The following is a 25,360-nucleotide window of genomic DNA, read 5'->3' on the forward strand; positions in this document are numbered from 1 at the left end:
AATGTGCTGCAACCGCAAATGTGGCATGTAATTCCATGGGTACTTTTATTTAATGTGTGTGTGAGTTCAGAAAAATATTTCAACAAGCTGTAACATACAGCACAAATCATCTGGGATGCAATATGGCCACTCGGCATTCTCCAAGTGTTCTCAGCTCTCTCGGTAATGCCGGTGTAGTTTATATTGTCTGAGAACTAAGCTGAGCAACTCTAGAGAGATGGAGGTTGCTGTCTATCACGAGAGTGTAAAATCACAGAGCGCGACTATCTGAGATCTTGCCCCATTCTCAGACAGTGCAGGTGAGCTGACTTTCGGCACTGTTTACACAACACATACTAGTCACAAAAGCTGTCAGAGTGTCAAAAACTCTCTATTATCTAACTAGCTTTACAGTTTCACTACTCCTGACATCTCTGGGCATGATGAAACTTCCTTTAATTGTAAACCTTGTACAATTGAGAGGTGTATGTGAAAATCTTGTATTTTTGGTGCTCTGCAGCTTGTAAGTAATTGTTAAGTCATTTTGCTGTACATCGTCAGCTGCATGTAAAATATTTGTCAGGCCGGTATTCGAGCATAAACCCCCTGTCAATGGGTTCTATACCTGAATACCATTCTGATAATAGTCTAATATTTTTACATGCAGCTCACGGTGTACTGTGAAATGTTAATATTCTTTCATATTCTTATTGATTACAATTAAATAATATGTAAACAAGAGATTTGTAATTCATACAGGCCATTCCATGTGTATACTTTTACCTCCCTGTTCTCTGTACAGTTTATTCCATAGAGGATCAATAAAAATATCAGTGTTCCAAAGTGTTTTAGTAATATAGTGTAGATTAGGTATTAATTAGTTATGAAGAAATTACCAGCTGGTTACTTAAGCATAAATATGTTTGGAGATATTACATTATGTGTTTTTTGTAATTAATGACAAAATTATATTACCTTACATGTTGTATATTGATCAGTTAGAAATAACTTGTTTAACAAGTTCATAAGGTCACAACAGGCTTTAAAACTTTGTGATGTTGTACATAGTCTTTAAATTTGCCTTTTGTTACAAAAAGGAAGTGTAAACAATATTTGCAACAGAAAACTGGAGAGAACTGATTAACATTTTTTTTTTTTTTATTTTTGAATTTTTAGTTTTCAGAACATATTAAAAAAAACTAAAGTTACTTCGAGTTTTGGTGGATGGTAGATAAATTCTCCTTTTCCATAACAAATAATGTTATAGTATCCTGTATGTAGTGATTGGTAACATAAATGCCATTTATTTACAGGGAAAGCAGGGAAACCAAAGCAGCCTGGTGATGTATTTGGAGACCTTTTAGGTAGTCAGGGTTATGAGTTTGCATCCAAGAAAGAGTCTGGACCAAGGACAATTAATGAAATGAGGAAGGAAGAACTTGCTAAAGACATGGATCCAGATAAATTGAAGGTGATTTAGAAGTGATTCCTTTTCTTTTACATATTAGTTACGTATTTTATACAAAGTTATAAGTACAATATCAAATTTAACTTTTTTGTGCATTTCAAATCTGCCATTTTAATTTAATTTGTGTGTGTTGAAGATGCTGTTAGTACTGGTACTCTAATAATTAGCTTGTGAAGGCTGAAGAAATCATAAATTTTATTCGTGGAAATTTATTTTTAAAGTAAACAATTATTTTTTGATAAATTACAAAATAAATTTGTGTGGTACATATTCCTCAACTGGTAGGCTGTATTTAAACACAAATAACAATTGTTTCCCAGATCTTAGAATGGACAGAAGGTAAAACACACAATATCCGGGCCTTGCTGTGTTCTATGCACACTGTCTTATGGGAAGACACAAAATGGAATAAAGTTGATATGCATCAGTTAGTCACAGCAGCTGATGTGAAAAAAGCTTACCGTCGAGCGTGTCTGGCAGTTCATCCTGACAAGGTAAGCTCCTCATCAAAATAAGTGATAGGGACAGGTTCATAGCATATGAAAAGTGTTCATTGTAAAATAATTTGCCATGTTGTAAGGTTGGATCAAAAGCTGTATTCAGAGAAAGTCAACGAGTGTTCTGAACTTGCAAGCAGTGTTTCCATTTTTTTTTTAAAAAAAAAAGTCATGGTTTTCATCTCTAAGATCCATGAAAAAGTAAAAACAAACAGAATTTACTGAATGTTTGGGGGTCATGTTATCTTTCTGCCTTTGTATTTTTATATCTTTTGTTTACCTTTGTCCTCAGGTTTCCTTGGCTTCAGGTTGTGACATTTTAAGATGTCTGAGCTTTCTGTATAGTGTAAATTAAATGAAGCCAACAAATTAAGTACGTTTTTGGAGAGTTTTTTACGGGGCAACTTTTTATGTTGTTCTGGGCCCACTGAGTAGTATGTGTCTTCTAATAACATTGTATAATTCCAAGTATGCTGCCAAGTTTGATTGCCTTTATTTTTAGAATAGGCCTATTTCGGATTAATTGCCATCGTCAGGTTATCTATAAGTAATGGTGCATAATTTTGGTACATTAATTCTAATTTTATAGGTAATTATTAAACAGATTTTGTTGTTATACATTTTTACATATGTCTGACGGTTTTGACATCCATGAGACATCGGTGGTTCTACAACTGTCTTATTTTTTTTGTTAATTACATTCATTTGGTGTTATCGGAGTAAAAATGATTGGTTATCACCTTATCTGACTTACTACTTTATTATCTGTATTTTTATGCCAGCTTATTTGACAGCTAATCCAGCGATGTTGTACGGTTACAGGCAATTCTGTTTATCATTGCTGTTACATAGGTATTGCTCTTCGCTACTGTTAAAATATTTCTTTTTGTGTGTGTTATATCTGTATAATTTTTTTTAATTGTGTGTATTTTGTAACTCTTGGTATTATTTACAAATTATGGCAAACCTATTTTCTTTGTTATAACTTGTTTTAACTATTATTTGCTTGTCTACATGACATCGCTGGATACTGTCATTGTAATGTGTTTTTGTAGATGAATTTTGGTATAGACTCTGTGTAGTCCTTTGTTTTCAATTATAAATGGAAATGAAAATTCCTTTCTTGTTATTTTTGTGCTACGCATTCTTTTCAACTTTCATAGGTGTGTCTTTCTATCTGCTTGTTGATAGGTTACCGAGTAATGTTGTACGGTTACACTATTGTTTGCTTGAATCTGTCTTGTGAATTTAGCCATAATTTAATCTGGTCCTTTTGGTGTTGCATGTAAAATTTAGATAACTTGTTCAATATTATTTTCTGTGTCGCTGCTCGGTCTTTAGGTGGAGGAAAAAAGTAGATGGATTGTTGTCGCTGCCTCTAACATGTTCTTGATAACTAGTGGTGAGGTTTCTGCCAATCTGACCAGTGCCAAATGTATTACAGTCTTTGTGTTGAATTTTATATATTCTGGGTTTGAGATTATTTGTGATTTTGTTTTATCCGATTGAATTTGTGCTCTAAGATTGTGTCTTGTGTGGAATGTGAATCTTAGATTTGTGGTTTTTAGTATTGTGTTATCTTTCCTAGATGTATAGTTGGTATATGTGTAAATTTTGGTTTTATTGCTGTTTCTTTTATGAGTGTTATTTTTATAAACAGCTTTCTGGGGAGGGCAACCACAGTTCACATATATATTATGATTAACAATAACAACACTCAATAACCATTAAAATTATCATAATAATTACAACAATTAAAAAGTGAAGAATGATGAGGTGTATCCAAAATCCCCAAAGCAGTAAATAGATGATGATTTCAGATCAGTATCCCTGCATCTTCAGGTTTATAATGGTAATATTTCCATAATGTAGATAGGCAACTACAGAGTTCCAGCAAAGTGCTCACATTATATGAGATTTTAAGTTTTACTTCATTGGTTTTATACAGTTGGTGTCTACTGGATCTTATATACCATGTGGTATTACCTGGCCTGGCTCATTCAGCAATCATGCTTGGTACATTTTTACAAGCATATTTTGGGTGCACTCAATTGTATTATGACAACCCACTTGTGGTTTGGCTTTTAACATTGATAACTTCTAAAAAGCTTGTACTCTTGTAATTGTCCAATGACATTATGGAAATTTAACGAATATCAACCTGAAGATGCGTCTATACTGACATGAAATTAGTAGTTGTGGATAAAGCACCTTCATGCAGCTTGTAGAAACACCTCATCATACCTCACTTTTTAATTGTTATAATTTTTTATGATAATTTGAATGGTTATTGAGTGTTGTTACTGTTATTCATAGCATTATTTCTTTTCATATCATTGGTTGTTCTGGCTTGTCGTGTTTACTGAGTAGTTGAGTGACTGTTTGTGGATTGCGATCATTTTGTTGTGCCACTTTTGTAAGATTTTAATCTCGGTTTGTATGGCATCTTGTGGTACATTTATTATTCTATTAATCATAGCATGTTCTACATGTTTAAGAATGGCCTACCAGTCGAGAAATACACATTCTACATGTAGGCACCCAAAATTTACATATATACAAACCATATATCTAGGAAAGATGCCTAACAAAAGTAATGCACTACTCTTTAAAGACAGCAACAAAATTCATCTATTTTTAGCCACCACCTACAGGCCAAACAACACACAGTAGATAATATCCATATTTTACACTACACCAACAGGACCGCTACCTAACATTCTAAAGAGATGGAAATCTACACACACACACACACACACACACACACACACACACACACACACACACACACAAAATACTAAATGAGTAAATCAACCTGAACACAAACCATAAATAAAGAAACTTCATTAAAATTATGTACCAGCCCAATGTAACAATATTACGAAAAGGAATGTTGCTATTCACCATAACGAAGATGTTGAGTCGCAGATAGGCACAAGAAAAAGACTTTCACAAAGCTTTTGGCCATTAAGGCCTTCGTCAACAATACACACACACGCACACACAAATGCAACTGACACTTTCAACTGCAATCTCAGGCAGCTGAAACCACTCTAGGAGCAGCTGCACCAGTGCATGATTGGAGTGGCAATTGGGTAGTGGTGAGGAGGGGGAGGGATAGTATGGTGTGGGTGGCGCACAGCGAAGTGCTGCAGGTTAGACGGAGGGCAGTGGGGAGGGGGCGGAAGTAATGGAAAAGGAGAGAAGTAACAAGACTGAGTGTGATTGTGGAATGATGGCTGTGTAGTGCTGGAATGGGGACAGGGAACGGGCTGAATAGGTGAGGACAGTGACTAACAAAGGTTGAGGCCAGGAGGGTTACGGGTACGTGGCATGTGTTGCAGGGAGAGTTCCCACCTGTGCAAAACAGAAAAGCTGGTGTTGGTGGTTAGGATCCATGTGGCACAGGCTGTGAAGCAGTCATTGAAATGAAGGATGTCATGTTTGGCAGCGTGTTCAGCAACAGGGTGGTCAACTTGTTTCTTGGCCACAGTTTGTTGGTGGCCACTCATGCGGACAGACAGCTTGTTGGTTCTCATGCCCACATAGGATGCAGCACAGTGGTTGCAGCTTAGCTTGTAGATCACATGACTGGTTTCACAGATAGCTCTGCCTTTGACGAGATAGGTGATGTTCGTGACCGGACTGTAGTAGTTGATTGTGGGAGGATGTATGGGACAAGTCTTGCATCTAGGTCTATTACAGGATTTACGAGTATTTTGTGTAGGTTCGGTGGAGGGCGGAATACCACTGTGGGAGGGGTGGGAAGGATAGTGAGCAGGGCATTTCTCATTTCAGGGCATGACGAAAGGTAGTCGAAACCCTGGCAGAGAATGTAATTCAGTTGCTCCAGTCCTGGATGGTACTGGGAATGCTCCTCTGTGACCGGATGGTGGGTCTTTGGGAGATGGTGGGAGACTGGAAAGATAAGGCATGGGACATTTGTTTTTGTACAAAGTTGGGAGGATAATTACAGTCTGTGAAGGCTTCAGTGAGACCTTCGATGTATTTTGAGAGGGACTCTCGTCACTGCAGATGCAACGACCACTGGTGGCTATGCTGTACAGAAGGAACTTCTTGGTATAGAATGAATGGTAGCTGTCGAACTGGAGGTATTGCTGGTGGTTAGTAGTTTGACATGGACAGAGGTACTGATGTAGCCATATTTGAGGTGGAGTCAACATCTAGGAAGGTGGCCTGCTGGGTTGAATTGGACCAGGTGTAGCAAAGGTTCTGGATGAATGTGGATAGGTGTCCTCCCCCTCAATCCAGATAGGAAAGATGTCATCAGTTAATCTGAAACAAGTGAGGGGTTTAGGATTCTATGTGTTTAGGAAGGATTCCTCTAGATGGCCCCTGCTTCCCTTACCTCATGGCTCATACCCACCACCACCTACTCCAGTCCGGTCACGAATATCACCAATCCCATCAAAGGTAGGGCGACCTGCGAAATCAGTCATGTGATCTAAAAGCTAAGCTGCAACCACTGTGCTGCATTCTATATGGCCATGAGAACAAACAAGCTGTCTGTCCGCATGAATGGCCACCAACAAACTGTGGCAAGAAACAAGTGGACCACCCTGTTCCTGAACACACTGCCAAATATGACATCCTTCATTTTAATGACTGCTTCACTGCCTGTGCCATACAGACCCTTCCCACCAACACCAGCTTTTCCGAGCTGCACAGGTGGGAACTTTCCCTGCAATACATCCTACATTGCCGTAACCATCCTGACCTCAACCTTTGTTAGTCACTGTCCTCACCCACCCAGCCCCTTCCCTGTTCCCATTCCAGCAAGCACTACACAGCCATCATTCCACCATCACACTCAGTGTTTTTACTTCTCTCCTTTTCCGCCACTCCCCCTCACCCCCCATCTATCCCCTGCTCTCCATCTAACCTGCAGCACTTCACTGTCAACCACCCCCACTCTACTATCCTCCCCCTCCCTGCCCCAGCCTCCTCCTTACCCTCACCCAGTCACCACTCCCATCATGCACTGGTGCTGTTGCTCGCAGTGTGGTTTCAGTTGCCTGAGACTGCAGTTGTGTGTGTGTGTGTGTGTGTGTGTGTGTGTGTGTGTGTGTGTGTGTGTGTGTCTGCAGCTATTGTTGACAAAGGCCTTAATAGCCAAAAGCTTTATTTGTGACAGTCTTTTGCTGTGCCTATCTGCGACTCGGCATCTCCATTATACGGTGAGTAGCAACTTTGCTTTTCATAATATTGTTACATTCCATCCTAGATTTTCCATTGTTTGATTGTACTAGGACAATGAATAGATACATAAAAACAAATAATGCGAGACAACCAGATATTACATTATGGCTAAATTCACAACAACAGAGATTCCAGCATTTCTGAAAAACTGGCAACAAGCGGATAGAGATGCACCTACGAAAATTAAAAGGAACATATAGCACAAAAATAACAAGAAAGAAATGTTTAATTCCACTTACAACGTAATACAAATGAATAAATAGAACTGAACACAGCCTATACCAAAATTCATCTATGAAAATGGCTTACATGTCAGTATCAGCAATATCATTTAGACACACAACACACAAATAATAAATCGAATAAGTAATAACTGTTGTTGTTGTGGTCTTCAGTCCTGAGACTGGTTTGATGCAGCTCTCCATGCTACTCTATCCTGTGCAAGCTTCTTCATCTCCCAGAAGTAATAACTAAGAAAATTATAAAAAAAATTCATTTATTATATAAGATTCATTCAGATGAAACCTGGTCAGTGCATCTACCTTTGCCTTACACTAAGGTGGCACCATGTAACTGCGGGTATGGTAGCACCATGTATTGGTAGAAATGCTGACGCGTACACACCATCTGATGTTGCATAGTGCCAGTGTGCTTTCACGCCGAAGAGAAGGTGGTCACACAATATCATCCACTACAGAACACGCAGGTGAGTAAGCAGGAACAATGGGGAGTGATTAGATTTTTGGCAGCAGAGGGAGTTGGAGGCCGTGATATGTAACGACAGATGAAGACTGTGTACGGTGAGTGCATACAGTCTGAGTCTTTAAAGTGTTGTGGAATGGCGCAAATGATTCTTTGAGGGTTGCGAGTTGCTGGAAGACAATACTTGTCCTAGACGGGCTCATTGTGTCATCACACTGGAAATGCAACATCCAACGTACAGCCTCGACCTTTCACCATGTGACTTCCATGTGTTTGGACCTCTAAAACAAGCTATTCGCACACATCGATTTGCAGTGGACGACGAAGTGTGTGACTGATCCAGGCCTGGATCTGAAAGCAGCCTACTAGCTTGTTCAAGGATGGAATCGACCGACTAGTGTCGCAACAGGATAAATGTGCCTACAGTTTTTGTGACTATTTTTGAGTATACGTACTGTGTATAACTATATTTCTGAGTTAATAGAACAAAATTGTTAAGGCTTTCATGACCACTTGTTGACAAATTTGCTATTGGCTTCAGCATCGGGTTCTTTGGTGACATTTGTTTTACCTAAAACACAGAAAAAGAAAAATTATAACAGTAGCAAAGATCAATGCCTAAACAGCAGCAATGATAAATAGAACTGCCGATAACATTGCTGGATTAACTGTCAAATAAGCTGTCACGAAAATACTGCTGTACAGAATATAATCTGACAACCACATAAAGTAATGAGCCAGATAAAGTGATAACCAACCATAATTACTCAAATAATACCAAAGGAATGTATTCAACAATCAAATAAGACAATAACAGAACCACTGATACTGCCTAGATGTCAAAACCATGTACAATAATGCTAGCTATTTAATAATTACCTATAAAATTAGGAATTATGTACCAATTCAGTTGAAATAGGCCTATCATAAAAATAAGAGCACTCAAACTAAGCAGTGTACTTCTAATATAATCACTCAAACTAAGCAGTGTACTTCTAATATAATTGTACAAGTGTTGTAAGACTTGGCTTCAGCTGCCAGTGACGATGGTCATGGGCATGTGAGTTGCATGCAATAATTTGTGTGTGTGTGTGTGTGTGTGTGTGTGTGTGTGTGTTTTCGACAAAGGTCCTGTTGGCTGATAGCTCATTTTGGGACAGTCTTTTTCTTGTGCTTGTCTGCGACTCAGCAGCTCCTCTGTATGGTGAGTATCAACTATCCTTTTCATAATTTTGTTGTTGTTGTTGTGGTCTTCAGTCCAGAGACTGGTTTGATGCAGCTCTCCATGCTACTCTATCCTGCGCAAGCTTCTAATCTCCCAGTAACTACTGCAACCTACATCCTTCTGAATCTGTTTAGTGTATTCGTCTCTTGGTCTCCCTCTACGATTTTTACCCTCCACGCTGCCCTCCAATACTAAATTTGTTGATCCCTTCATGCCTCAGAACATGTCCTACCAACCGGTCCCTTCTTCTTGTCAAGTAGTGCCACAAACTCCTCTTCTCCCCAATTCTATTCAATACCTCCTCATTAGTTATGTGATCTACCCATCTAGCCTTCAGCATTATTCTGTAGCACTACATTTCAAAAGCTTCTATTCTCTTCTTGTCCAAACTATTTATCATCCATGTTTCACTTCCATACATGGCTACACCCCATACAAATACTTTCAGAAACGATTTCCTGACTCTCATATCTATACTCAATGTTAACAAATTTCTCTTCAGAAACTTTCCTTGCCATTACCAGTCTAGATTTTGTATCCTCTGTGCTTCGACCATCATCAGTTATTTTGCTCCCCAAATAGCAAAACTCATTTACTACGTTAAGTGTCTCATTTCCTAATCTAATTCCCTCAGCATCACCCGACTTAATTCGACTACATTCCATTATCCTCGTTTTGCTTTTTTCGATGTTCATCTTATGTCCTCCTTTCAAGACGCTATCCCAGGTCCTTTGCTGTCACTGACAGAATTACATTGTCATCGGCAAACCTCAAATTTTTTATTTCTTCTCCGTGGACTTTAATTCCTACTCCGAATTTTTCTTTTATTTCCATTACTGCTTGCTCAATATGCAGATTGAATAACATTGGGGATAGGCTACAACCCTGTCTCACTCCTTTCCCAACCACTGCTTCCCTTTCATGCCCCTCGACTCTTATAACTGCCATCTGGTTTCTGTACAAATTGTAAATAGCCTTTTTCTCCCTGTATTTTACCCCTGCCACCTTTAGAATTTGAAAGAAAGTATTCCAGTCAACATTGTCAAAAGCTTTCTCTGTGTCTACAAATGCTAGGAACGTAGGTTTGCCTGCTTTCCTTAATCTATTTTCTAAGATAAGTACTAGGGTCAGTATTGCCTCAAGTGTTCCAACATTTCTACGGAATCCAAACTGATCTACCCCGAGGTCGGCTTCTACCAGTTTTTTCCATTTGTCTGTAAAGAATTCGTGTTAGTATTTTGCAGCCGTGGCTTTATTAAACTGATAGTTCGGTAATTTTCACATCTGTCAACACCTGCTTTCTTTGGTATTGGAGTTATTATATTCTTCTTGAAGTCTGAGGGTATTTCGCCTGTCTCATACATCTTGCTCACCAGATGGTAGAGTTTTGTCAGGGCTGGCTCTCCCAAGGCTATCAGTAGTTCTAATGGAATGTTGTCTAGTCCAGGGGCCTTGTTTTGACAGTGCTCTGTCAAACTCTTCACACAGTATCATATCTCACATTTCATCTTCATCTACATCCTCTTCCATTTGCATAATATTATCCTCAAGAACATTGCCCTTGTATAGACCCTCTGTATACTCCTTCCACCTTCCACCTTTCTGCTTTCGCTTTTGTGCTTAGAACTGGGTTTCTATTTGAGCTGTTTATATTCATTCTCCAAAGGTCTCTTCAATTTTCCTGTAGGCATTATCTAGCTTACCCCTCTCTGCATCCTTACATTTGTCCTTTAGCCATCCCAGCTTAGCTATTTTGCACTTCCTGTCAATCTCATTTTTGAGACGTTTGTATTCCTTTTTGCCTGCTTCATTTACTGCAGTCTTGTATTTTCTCCTTTCATTAATTAAATTCAATATCTCTTCTGTTACTCAATGATTTCTATTAGCCCTTGTCTTTTTACCTACTTGATCCTCTGCTGCCTTCACTATTTCATCTCTCAAAGCTACCCATTCTTCTTATACTGTATTTCTTTCCCCCTTTCCTGTCAATTGTTCCCTTACGCTCTCCCTGAAACTCTCTACAACCTCTGGTTCTGTCAGTTTATCCAGGTTCCATCTCTTTAAATTCCCACCCTTTTGCAGTTTCTTCAGTTTTAATCTACAGTTCATAACCAATAGATTGTGGTCAGAGACATCTGCCCCTGGAAATGTCTTACAATTTAAAACCTGGTTCCTAAATCTCTGTCTTACCATTATATAATCTATCTGAAACCTTCCAGTATCTCCAGGCTTCTTCCACGTATACAACCTTCTTTCGTGATTCTTGAACCAAGTGTTAGCTATGATTAAGTTATACTCTGTGCAAAATTCTACCAGATGGCTTCCTCTTTCATTCCTTACTCCCATTCCATATTCCCATTCCATATTTACATACTAAGTTTCCTTCTCTTCCTTTTCCTACTATCGAATTCCAGTCACCCATGACTATTAAATTTTTGCCTCCCTTCACTATTTTTGTAAGGATTGCTAATTCAGGAATGTGTGTCAGTTCACACTTTTTCAATAGTAGATCTGAGACTGTAAACTGGTTTTTCTACATAATTGCTAACAAGTTGTAAGATACAATACTTATCAGATCAATTGAAGAGAAGAGACTCAATGAGAAATGAAAAAGGCCACATAGTCTACAATGAAGGCCAGCAAATATAGGGATGGTATAATAAAGTAGAAGCAAATTTGAACATTATGGAACACATACGTTCCTACCAAAAGTCTCACTTCATTTATCAACTTGCTCCCCAGTTTTTACCTTCAAGAGGTGGAATTTTAATGCTGCTTATATAAAAACAAAGTGCCTGAAGCTGTTACAGCTTTCAAAGTTATTAGTTCCTTCCTTGTGGAGGAAAGAGGGTCAGGATGTAAAAGGTAAATAGACAGAGGGACAGGCTGTAGAAGATAAAAAGGAAGGGCAGGTCAGTCAGACTCCAGGATAAGAGGGAATCAGCTATTGTGAGAGAGATAGCTGGTACAGAGGCATCAGAGAAAGATCATGTCAAATATATTTCACTGAAAAGCACTGTGCTTCAGGCTGAAAATAAGGACAGAGTGGGAAATAAAAATTGATTAAGAGGAAAAGAATAATAGCACAACTAAGAACTATGCAGAAAAGGAATTGGGGAAAGACACTAATCAGAGGAGGGAGAGGGAGGGAGGCAGGAGTGACAATAGGAAAACTCATAAGAAGAGTAATTAAAAAGACATTAAAAATGAAAACTGTTGATAATTAAAAGAAAAAGGGGGAGTATGCTATCAAACTGACTGTGTGGATGAACATACATGGGGGTTATCTGCCTTTGGGATACCCTGTACCTAGTTGCTGACTATGCCCTACAGCATGATTCAAAGGATATAGTCGTAATCCCACCCCTAGTTTCCCTGAACTGTGTATATACTATTGTGTTGCATCACCCTTCTGGACTCAGCCTCCATTGACATACAATCCCTCTACCACCCCTCCCTAAGTCTATTTTTTACTATCATTTTTTTTAAATTTTTTATTGGTTTTGTATTTATTATTTTAATTATATTCAGAAGGAATGGGTTTCCTAAACTAAACCAAAACTGGTTTCCTTAATCGTTTTTATTTAAATGTAACCTCACCAGATAAAATATTAGTCACCTCATTTGCAAGAACACACTTTTCACTTTCAAGTATTACTCGTTAAACTGTTCCAACAATGTCCCATAGGGTGTAGCACTGTCAGGCAGCCATTAGCTCAATCGTGGGTAGGCACAGGTTGAGTAGAGTACCTACCGGGCACCTTGTTGCAAACATTCTGCACCAGCACTACCCACTCGGCCAGCCTTACTCACAGGTTCCCAGCCGATGTAATATGATCAAATATGCCATAGCCTGGCTGCGTGTGGGTCAGCTCCACCTATGGGTGCCTGGTTGCAGAACTATCACCAGGCAGTCATTTGACCCTCTATTGCTGACTGCCATGGCAGTGAAGTGATACATGGAAGTGCCAGTTGGTTGTATGGTATCAGAGCAGTAAAATTAACATGGAGACTTGACAGAATAGCAGGAGGAGCCTTGTGTTTGGAGCACACCATGAATGGAGTTGCCAGATTTGTTGGTGTATCAATATGGACTGTCCAGCATTTGTACAAGGAGTGGTGTACCACCATCAGCCGTGTAACACAGCATAAGAAAAGTGACCATAATAGGAACCTAACTAACAGGAATCAGAGACGAGCATCAGGCCTTATCATTGACAATCATTTTCAAACCTCACAGGAATTGTTACCATCAGTGAATGAATGCAAGTCCATCTCAACCAGATTATAATCAACAATCACAAAGAAAACTGCAGGAATGGACATTTGGAGTCTACTACCTTGCTAAAGGCAATTGGTGACACCAGCACATAAATCTCCATGTCTTCTGCAAGTAAAATAACACAGTCTAGAGAGCAGCTTACAGGAGGTGCCTAATATGGTTCAGCATGTCACAATTTTCCCTCTTTTCAGAAAATAAAAGGCCCACCTAGGAATTTAACTCTGTGTTAGATGATGTAGGTGAGACTGGAGATATTTCTGTGATGGTTAATGAGAGCTCTTTGGATCATGATGTGGGCCCACTCATTTAGGTTATTTCAACATTCTGTGTGACTCATTGTTGCCCATTCTTCTATATTTTCATGATGAATATGATGTGGGCACTGTCATCTTCCAATGTGACAAGAGCGATGTTCCCAGTTTGACAAATACTTTGTTTTTATATATGCAGTAAACACATGCTGTTCTATATGCACGTAGGCTATTTATCTTTCTGTGTTTGGCAACCTAGTCAGGTAGTAAAAACAATGTGGATCGAGGTGTTGAGTTGTAATGTACAATGACTTACAAATCTGTTTCCATATCACACATTTGCTGTGAGTAACAGGACTTCTGTACCACAGCTGAAGGTTACAAATACATTTGTGTGCTCGCAAAAGGTTACAGTATTAATATGCAGGGTATTGTGAATAAAAACAAAGGGCAACAATAAAATTACGAGAAAAGCCCAGTTACACTAGAAACTTGTTCTCAGCTCTTGTGATTTTCAAGGGCAACACATGCCTTGTGCATTGTTTCGAAGGTTGAGCTTGTTCCTCAGATGGTGGTGCACTGCCTGCAGTAGTTCAACACAGTCTAGCAAATGATTTGTAATCGGAAAAATTCTGTATTGTAGTATAAAGGTTATGAAACTTCTATTCTGATAATGACAAGTAATTAACCTATTTCAGTCATGACAGAACACTGTTTAAGTCTTCCAGTTCAGTTGGTTGCAGGCATTTTGTTCTCTGACCAATGCAGTTCTTAGATCTTAATTTAAAATATTGTTTTGTAGCAGAATAGGCAAATACGAAAGTTTACAAAATATGCATTAACAAGAAGTTGAATTTGTTGAATTATTTATATTGTTGCTCTCCAAGAGGGAAAAGAAAAATAGCAAGGTGTTAAGAGACTGAAAACAGGTCTAAAATATTTAACCAAAATTTCTCAATATAGCTTCCTCATGAAAGATCCTCTACATGCCATGCTGATACACTATTGATGTAATCTATTATTGTTAATAACCAGGGAGGTGATGTGGAATTCCTCTCTTGTTCTGTTTTCACAAATGTTAATTTCTGTATTCTGTCCTCCTTTGTGTCCATCTGGCTTTGATCATGTATTTGAGTCAGTGGTGTTTTTCCCTTTATTTGACATCTTCATTATATCATGATTATTTCACTTGTATCAGGAGCAGTTAAGAGAGAAATGTCATAATGCATAAAAATAAAGGAAAGGCAACCACTTACTTGTTGTGGATAGGTACCGTATTTACTCAAATCTAAGCCGCACTTTTTTTCCGGTTTTTGTAATCCAAAAAACCGCCTGCGGCTTAGAATCGAGTGCAAAGCAAGCGGAAGTTCTGAAAAATGTTGGTAGGTGCCGCCACAACTAACTTCTGCCGTCAAATATATGTAGTGCTACACAGGCATGCTTTGTAGGCACAAAGATAAATATTGGCGCCAAAACCTCTGCATCAGTAAATAAATTAAAAAAAAAAAAAAAAAGGTGGAAGACGAGCTTTTTTTCTCCGCCCAGAGTTTTGACCACTGCATTTTCATACATTATCCAACGAAGTAAATACAAATTCCATATTGGTCATCTTCGAATGTAGCAGAATTTCAATGTACTACGAAAATCCGACTGGCGAGACTGTTAGGGATGTTTGTCAATGTGGCCAACTCTACGTTCTGAATTTTTTCCTACCTGTGAGAAGAGATGGTTGCTAATAGGAACCTGAAGAAATGTGAATCACATGCAGTATGCTCTGCACCATAAGAAAGAATACGAATATAAATATTTTGCCATGTATTCTTTCGCGTTTGCTGCTATCTCATTTAAATCCTGTCTGCCTAATAAACTACGAAACTATAGCGAGACAATAGCAAACGCGGAAGAATATACGTATCGTGTCATGTTTATATTCGTATTATTCTTATGCCTATTAGTGATAGTCGGAAATGAAGCAAGCACGGCAACTGACTAGATTTTTAAATCTAAGACTAATTTCTGTGCAGAATTTGATGTACTAAAGAAGCAGCCGCAAAGATTTTCAAACGGAGAAAAATTTTCGCTTAACTCTCGTTCAGAACATGTTCTATTATACGCAGTCTATTATTTGGTTCTTGTTGATCATTATCAAAGAAAGCAGCAGTGTAGGTAACAGCAAATAGCAATCTCTTGCCATTGCTTCGCTAATAAGACAATTCCTCTCTTTCTTTTTTTATTGTAAGCTGCGGTAGCGCGCACAAAAGCGAGCCGTGCCGTGAGCAGTGACAGGCGGTAAACACGCACTATCAGAATGCGACAAACAATGCATGACACAGTACAGTAATGCATTTTCAGCTTAGAGTGACATAAACTCCTATAACAAAGAAAATAGCACTTATCAGATCAAAGCAAAATAAGCAATCGATTCAAACCGGACAAAGCACGTGAAAAAGGAAGGGTACCCGTATGAATACGGATGGAGCGCCTGACGCATAGCAGTGGCTACCTGGTAAAGCTCAACTGCTAAGCTTACGACTCGAACCAAACTACTGTAGCTGTATCGTCATTCATTCGACCTAAATTGTGTCTCGTATTACAATGGACTGACTTTGTTTCGATTTGGAGGTGCGGCCTGAAACTTTTCTCTCCCCTTGAATTTAGAGTCTCAAATTTCACGTGCGGCTTAGATTCGGGAATGTTTTTTTCCTTTATTTCGAGTCTCATTTTTCAGGTGCGGCTTAGATTCGAGTGCGGCTTAGATTCGAGTAAATACGGTATGTGCCTCATAGACACACATAACAGAAAGCAAGATTCTCACCAGTTTTCAAGCTCTTGCTCTTTTCCTAGCAAAACACACACCTGCACACCTACACTCCTGCAGCCACAGCGAGACATTATCATCAGTTAATGAGAGCTGTTATCAGGCTGATGGAGGTGGGAACAAGGTAGCAAAGTATGGTGTAAGACAGGTCTTCCACCAGATGAATCAGTGGCTGCACGATTCAAAAGAAGTTCAGAGAGTAGAACATATAAGAGAGAGAGAGACAGGGAGGAGGAGTGGGGAGGGTAGAGGAGGAGTGGGGGGGAGGGTCGAAATGCTCTTGTATACTCAATCCTCTTTTATGCTCAATCCTTTGATTTCCTTTTGTCTTGCCATGTAGCTGCTGAATCATAAGTCAAAAGACCTGCCTCACACTACTCCCTCCTTACCTCATGCATGTTTCTCTACCCCCTCCCCACCTTCATCAGCCCAGCCAACTGCTCTCTATAAAAAGTATCAGTTACCAGTCTCACTGCAGCCACACTAGTGTAAATTTGGGTGTCTGTGTGGTTGTGAATACTGTTTTCTGTTACATGTGTGGAGGTACCACATCAGTCAACTACAGGTGAGTGGTTACCTTCCTCCTCTTTTACTTCTTGTTCCATCCATGAATTTCCATTACAGTTGTGCATTACTGATTCAGCTCTCTTCAATTCCATATTCTTTTACCATTGTTTTTACTTACCCACCTAGATAGATGTGCCTGTTAAGGTGCCATTTTGGGAGCGGTGTTTGCTAGCTCCAGATCGAATCTGCCAGGTAGATCAGTGATAAAGATTGGTGTGCCAGCTAGTCTGGATGTGGGTTTTAGATGGTTTCCCATACCCCACTAGATGAATACTGGGCTGGTATCTAAGTACCACCTCAATTACAAGATTCACAAACATTTAGAAAACTTCCACTCAGCTTCATGTGAATAACACTACACATGTAGACATTTGGGATACACACATTACATGGCAACAGGAAGGGGTGGCCACTCCTTAAATTAGCCATGCCAAATTTGTTGATAAACTGTGCAGACCCTGTGCTGATGCAGGCCAAAGATACAGTACAAGAAAAAGAAGACTGTCTCATTTACTTACCTACAACTCATTAGTTAATTCTTTATTCCTTATATGCCTATACTTTTTTCTCCTCCTCCTATATAGTACCTGCCTTCAAAACACAAACCGTCCACGCTCTTGAGTGCTCACTACTGTAATGGCCCACATGCTGATAAGTACTGTATTACAACTCCTTGCCCTCACGGCAGTGGCCCCTTTCCAAACTTTTAATTCAAGTACTGTTTTTAACACATTCTCCATTACCGACGCATGGTGCCTAGCTTGGCTGTTAGCTTATCATTTACTTACCTATTTATGATCACATTGTACAATTGCACATGTTTACTTAGTGTCATGCATGTCAATTTCTGACCAAACATAATAATTTATGAATATGCTTACTAATTAATGCTGATTCAAAACATTGTCTGACATTCCTACATAGCACTCTATATACAGGGTGGTCCATTCATCGTGACCGGTCCAAATATCTCACGCAATAAGCGTCAAACAAAAAAACTACAAAGAACGAAACTTGTCTAGCTTGAAGGGGGAAACCAGATGGCGCTATGGTTGGTCCGCTGGATGGCACTGCCATAGGTCAAACGGATATCAACTGCGTTTTTTTAAATAGGAACCCCCATTTTTAATTACATATTTGTGTAGTACGTAGAGAAATATGAATGTTTTAGTTGGACCACTTTTTTTTGCTTTGTGATAGATGACGCTGTAATAGTCACAAACATATGGCTCACAATTTTAGACGAACAGTTGGTAACAGGTAGGTTTTTTAAATTAAAATACAGAACGTTGGTACGTTTGAACATTTTATTTCGGTTGTTCCAATGTGAAACATGTATCTCCGGTGTAACGACATTCCTCTCAACAGCGAGTAGTTCGCCTTCCGTAATGTTTGCACATGCATTGACAATGTGCTGACGCATGTTGTCAGGCATTGTTGGTGGATCACAATAGCAAATAGCCTTCAACTTTCCCCACAGAAAGAAATCCGGGGACGTCAAATCCAGTGAATGTGCGGGCCGTGGTATGGTGCTTCGACAACCAATCCACCTGTCATGAAATATGCTATTCAGTAGCGCTTCAACAGCACGCGAGCTATGTGCTGGACATCCATCATGTTGGAAGTACATCGCCATTCTGTCACGCAGTGAAACATCTTGTAGTAACATTGGTAGAACATTACGTAGGAAATCAGCATACATTGCACCATTTAGATTGCCATCGATAAAATGGGGGCCAAGTATCCTTCCTCCCATAATGCTGCACCATTCATTAACCCACCAAGGTCACTGATGTTCCACTTGTCGCAGCCATTGCGGATTTTCCATTGCCCAATAGTGCATATTACACCGGTTTACGTGACCGCTGTTGGTGAAGGACGCTTCGTCGCTAAATAGAATGCGTGCAAAAAAACCTGTCATCGTCCCGTAATTTCTCTTGTGCCCAGTGGCAGAACTTTACACGACATTCAAAGTCGTCACCATGCAATTCATGGTGCATAGAAATATGGTACGGGTGCAATCGATGTTGATGTAGCATTCTCAACACCGACGTTTTTGAGATTCCCGATTCTCGCACAATTTGTCTGCTACTGATGTGCGGATTAGCCACGACAGCATCTAAAACACCTACTTGGGCATCATCATTTGTAGCAGGTCATGGTTGACATTTCACATGTGACTGAACCCTTCCTGTTTCCTTAAATAACATAATTACCCAGCGAACAGTCCAGACACTTGGATGACGTTGTCCAGGATACTGAGCAGCATACATAGCACACATTCGTTGGACATTTTGATCACAATAGCCATACATCAACACGATACCGACCTTTTCCGCAGTTGGTAAATGGTTCATTTTAACACGGGTAATGTATTATGAAGCAAATGCCGTCCGCACTGGCGTGACTATTACAGCGCCATCTATCACAAAGCGAAAAAAGTGGTCCAACTAAAACATTCATGTTTCTTTACATACTACATGAATATGTAATAAAAAATGGGGGTTCCTATTTTAAAAAATGAAGTTGATATCCGTTCGACCTATGGCAGCGCCATCTATCGGGCCAACCATAGCGCCATCTGGTTTCCCCCTACAAGCTAGACGAGTTTTGTTTGATGCTTGTTTCGTGACATGTTTGGCCCGGTCACAATCAATGGACCATCCTGTAGCATGTACCATTGATTTCCATTATAACATTTAAACCAAAAGTCTTTACTTTCTTCTGTTCAACTTTTTTCAGCTTCTCTCTCTCCCTCTCTCTCTTTCTCTTTTTTTTCCCCTTCAGTCACTTCTTTTGTCTCCCGACCATCCAAACGTGAATCCCTGCTCATTCTACCTGCACCAGTACTGGAAACTCTTCTATGTCCAACCAAAATTCAGTCACATACCTCTTCCTGAAATATTGTGGGCAGATGATATCCCTCATGGTGCGCTTATCATTACAATTGGCATCTCTCAGGCTGTCACACATTGTAAGAACCTCCACCTTTTCCAGCTTCCTCAGTCCCTCATCCTCATCGAGTGTCTGGTCCTGTTGTTGTTGTTGTTGTTGTGGTCTTCAGTCCTGAGACTGGTTTGATGCAGCTCTCCATGCTACTCCATCCTGTGCAAGCCTCTTCCTCTCCCAGTACCTGCTGCAGCCTACATCCTTCTGAATCTGCTTAGTGTATTCATCTCTTGGTCTCCCTCTACGATTTTTACCCTCCATGCTGCCCTCCACTACTAAATTGTTGATCCCTTGATGCCTGAAAACATGTCCTACCAACCGATCCCTTCTTCTTGTCAAGTTGTGCCACAAACTCCTCTTCTCCCCAGTTCTATTCAATACCTCCTCATTAGTTATGTGATCTACCCATCTAATCTTCAGCATTCTTCTGTAGCACCACATTTCGAAAGCTTCTATTCTCTTCTTATCCAAACTATTTATCGTCCACGTTTCACTTCCATACATGGCTACACTCCATACAAATACTTTCAGAAACGACTTCCTGACACTTAAATCTATACTCGATGTTAACAAATTTCTCTTCTTCAGAAATGCTTTCCTTGCCATTGCCAGTCTATATTTTTATTTCTTCTCTACTTCGACCATCATCAGTTATTTTGCTCCCCAAATAGCAAAACTCCTTTACTACTTTAAGTGTCTCATTTCCTAAACTAATTCCTTCAGCATGACCCTACTTAATTCGACTAAATTCCATTATCTTCATTTTGCTTTTGTTGATGTTCATCTCATACCCTCCTTTCAAGACACTGTCCATTCCATTCAACTGCACTTCCAAGTCCTTTGCTGTCTCTGACAGAATTAAAATATCATCGGCGAACTTCAAAGATTTTATTTCTTCTCCATGGATTTTAATACCTACTCTGAACTTTTCTTTCGTTTCCTTTACTGCTTGCTCAATATACAGATTGAATATCATCGGGGAGATGCTACAACCCTGTCTCGCTCCCTTCCCAACCACGGCTTCCCTTTCATGTCCCTCGACTCTTATAATACTGGTCCTGTATAATCAAATAATCCAAGATCAAAACATACTTGACAGCCTCTACTCCTTTTACCCTGTGACCACCACTTCCTGAATGCCATCACTTCAATAGAAATCTTTGCCCTTCAGCAGTTGAAGAGCATTACCAGCACCTTCTGAGGAGGTAGCATTCCCAGCACCTTCTGAGGAGGTTGTACCAGCCACCTCCTCTCTTATGCATACATGGGATAGCATAGAAAGAGCCTACCACTCTAATGCACCCCCCACCATCCAGTCAACCTCTTATAGCTCACCTACCATGCCTTGCCGATTTACTCCACCTTCCACATCCCCAGAAATTACTTCCATCCTCCATGAAACACACTCCTCTTGAACACTCGTCATGTAAAGCTATTGTCAACCTCTCTCCCGTAACCCTGACCCCCTACACAAGTCTAAGTATTTTCTAATGGCCTCACCTTAGCTCCAAACCTAAATTCAGCCATGCTGGTCTTGTGGAGGCTCTTTACCCCTTTACTCTTTCTGTGCAGTGGAAACAGTTCTTTTTCTCATACCCCAGTGACAATAGCCAACAGCTATTCCACACAGAAAACAGTTCCAGCCTCCATTTCCTCTCCTATTAAGCTTTCAGGAATTCTTTACTTCTAAACTAACATCACCTTCCTTCCCTAAATCCCTCCCCATTGAGTACAGCATCACTCATAGACCTCAAAACCAATCCAGATCTTATCGCCCATACCACAGATGAAAGGCTCCACGATAGTGACTAGTTCCATCAACTTTTTGACACCTCTACTTACAAACACTATGACCATGATCCCATGCCAGAAGTCCAACATGATCTCCAGCAGCTCCCGTGAAGGCCTTGGGTCCTTCCCAAAACCTGGCATTGAATCTATCTCCCTCCTCACTCCAGCAACCCCCCACACTCCTATCTTTTATCCATCCCCAAACCCTACATGTTCTCCCTACTGTGGCTTAGTACAATGCATCCACAGAATGTACCTCCAGCATTGTTAACCCACACCACTAAACTATTGTCTCTAACTTTCCTTCCTACATTCAAGACACTTCTCATTTCCTTCGCCACCTTTTGACAGCTCCTGTCCCGCTGCCACCACCACAACCACCACCAGACTCCTTGTTTGTCACTGCAGATTCAGCATCCTTATACATAAACATTCCCATGCCAATGGCCCTGCAGCCATGGAACACTACTTGTCCCAATGCCCTTGTGATATCAAACCAACCACATAGTTCGTAATCCTCAAAGCCAACCACATACTGACCCTCAATTGTTTCACTTTTGAAAGCCAAATCCAGGTACTGCCATTGGTACTCCCATGGTACCATCTCATGCAACTTATTTATGGGCCATTTCGAGGTATCCTCCTTATCCAGTAAAAACCTAAAACTTCTTGTCTGGTTCAGATTCATTGATCAGATGTCATGATCCAGGCTCATGACGAGGACAACCTTTGTTCTTTCCTTCATAGCATCCACACCTACTCCCAAATATGTTTTACCTGGTCCTTCTAGACCCCACCTCTCAGATGGCTCATTCCATTCATATTAAGAGTGCCAAAAGCTCACAGCACCTCCACTTTGACAGCTGTCACCCATCCCATGTCAAGAAGTCTATTCCTACAGCCTCACCACCTATGGACAGTGAATCTGCAGTGGAAAGCAGAAGTTGTCAAAATACCTTAATAACTTTACCAGATCCTTTATTGACACACGATATCTTTTACACCTCATCCTGTGCTCTCTCTTCCTCTGACCCCAATAAACCTGTTAACCAGCTATTGACTAGCACTTCTCTGATCACCCAGTATCAGCCTGGCCTTGAAAAACTCAACATCACCTTTCATCAGGGCTTAAGCTACCTAAGGTGTGGAGTATCCTACCCAAGATCCTAAAAACATCACCCAAAGCAGTGCTCCACTGCCCACCCAACCTACAGAATGTCCTTGGCCATCCCTGTTCCACTACTCTACACCATGGGTTATTCTCTTGTAGTCGGCCCAGATGCAAGACTTACCCATACAGCCTTTCTCTACTCACTTTACTGGCCAACAAACTGTGGCAAATTGCAGACACCCTACCCCCCAAGTCCATCAGCTCAGGCAACTTCTCTCAGTTATCAGTAATTGGTCTCGCCCTCACCGGGGGATTGTGCATTAGCATATCTGTGTACTTGTGTCAAAGGAGTATAAATTCCAAGCCTTCAGCAGTACTTTCCATGGGCTTCATGAGAGAAATTAATTTACTGAAGAAGATAGGGATGCACAGGTTTATTATACAGTATTGTTGTTCTCTCTGGTACCAGTGGTGATAAGCTCCCTTCTAATCACAAGTTCCGCACAATGACATGCAGTCTCTTGATATCAAACACCCACTTCCACACTTCACCAAGTGAATAATTTGTACCTTTATTAGAGCTATTAAGAAGCATTGTAACTAGAATGATAGCAGTGGGCATCCCTACATCATTTATATTTGTGGATACCCGTCATTTCTTTGACGCTCAATAGCTTTCCTGATGAAAACTATGGAAAATGATTGGAATTTTAAACAACTTTCCGCAAGCTTGCCAAAAATCATTTTATATAGGAAATATGAGTACTTTGTTGTTATTGTTGTACGTCTTACTGAAGAAAAACACTTGTTAACAGAAATGTTTATTATTTACATTTTCATAGCAAACTGGAACACCAAATGAGAAGATTGCTAAGCTAATATTTATGGAACTGAATAATGCTTGGAGTGAATTTGAAAATGATGCAAGTCAGCAGCACATGTTTGCAAACTGAACAGCTATCTTCCAAGAGGCAAAAAGAGTCAAATCTGTGCAGATAAAGAGTGCAATAATAACTACTTAAAAGGATGGCTGCATCCTTTCTTTTCCTGTTGTGTATGAATCTGCCATGCTTTTATATAATTGTTTTAAGTCACTGTTATTTTGTCTTGTAGTTTCATTGTAGTTGACTCCCAAACTAAAATTTTTGCCCATTTTGCTGTGATGTGATATGTCCCATATTTTGATCCTATAAAATACTTATCAGAGGTTAGCAAACTTTAATAAATTATTTTTGAGAGAAGCGTATACATAAGTTAAGGTAATCTTTACCTTGCATAATACACCATTTTAAATTGATATTGGGATATATATTTGTTGTTAAATTATATATTTATTCTTAATAATGAATGAATGACAAACGTTAGGCACAAATGTGCTCACAGATATTAAAAACAAACATTCCCCTGTGTAATTAACTGAAATGTACTTGTATATTTGAGCAGAATGTACCGTGTAAGACTAAAAAGTAATAGTAGTAACCAGGTGCTGAAATGGCAGTCATAGGTTCAGAAATGTGGCAACAGGTCATAACATTAAAGTGAAGCTTTGAGTAACTTGCCATTGGAACAGTTAGAACAGTATTAATTGTTATGCTCCCCCACTATTTTTGTGCATGTGTGCCTGTAAAGTCCTCTCATTGTTGGGATTTTCAAATTCCACATTGTTGCACATGTGAAAAGTAATTAGTTTCACAATTTTTATTGTTGAATTTCAGACTCTTGCTGCTTATATGTACGGTTTGAATTTCCAAAATGATTTTGGAATAGTTGGTTGTACTGCTGTGCAATAAACAGTTTTAAGAGCTACATTTTGTTTATGCGCTAGTCTAAACTATTTCAGTAGTACGGGTTTGACCAGAAGCTTCAGATATAAATTTTAACAATAAATCAACTATTATTACATATTTTGGTTGAAAAAAAATCTGGAAACTGAACATAAATTTCGTTTTGCTATCCATTAAATTGTATATTATAAATGTTTAAGGAAATGTTTTGCTGTTTATATGTGAAGCAGATCTAAAACTGAAAGTCTGACAATATGTAAATTAAATCCACTGACTACTGGGCTAAGTATAATACTCATTAAAATTTGTATCAGCAGTTAATGGTAAAAAGATTGTTTCTTTGTAAAATACTTTCATGTTTCCACACCCCCGAGATAGTATACATCATAATATATTTTAAAAATGTATAAAGTAATGATTTACAGGCTTATATTAAGCCCGTCCTATGTATCACAGTAGCCTAAGTTGTTTACTGTTTTATGTAAATATTGTATTTATTGCTACACTGTTGTCCATAATGTGTCAATTTTATTTGATAGATTGTTTTAATTGATTTTGTAGGCCTGCTCTTGTAGCACAGCAGTGAAAACAATAAATGATTACAATGCTAATGTGCTGGAAACATAGATTTTTATTTATCCAGATATCCTTTGTGACTAAAGGATTGCTCATGTGTCATACACTATGTATTTTAAAACACAGCTGAAAGGAAAAGC

General features: G+C 39.4%; 1 protein-coding gene across 3 annotated transcripts in view; it reads left to right on the forward strand.

The window, feature by feature from the left end:
* LOC126260250 (cyclin-G-associated kinase) overlaps nt 1–25,255 on the forward strand; it is a 256,668-nt gene extending 231,413 nt beyond the window's left edge. For all 3 annotated transcript variants that reach the window (XM_049957574.1, XM_049957583.1, XM_049957590.1), the window contains exons 22-24: nt 1,293–1,450; nt 1,768–1,941; nt 23,703–25,255. In XM_049957574.1, the coding sequence (XP_049813531.1) occupies nt 1,293–1,450; nt 1,768–1,941; nt 23,703–23,813 (443 nt within the window). In that variant the 3' untranslated portion in view covers nt 23,814–25,255. The remainder of the gene's footprint in view (nt 1–1,292; nt 1,451–1,767; nt 1,942–23,702) is intronic.
* Nucleotides 25,256–25,360: the final 105 nt, after the last annotated feature.

Source organism: Schistocerca nitens, chromosome 1 (genome assembly GCF_023898315.1).
Source record: "Schistocerca nitens isolate TAMUIC-IGC-003100 chromosome 1, iqSchNite1.1, whole genome shotgun sequence".
Classification (NCBI taxonomy): Eukaryota; Metazoa; Arthropoda; class Insecta; order Orthoptera; family Acrididae; genus Schistocerca; species Schistocerca nitens.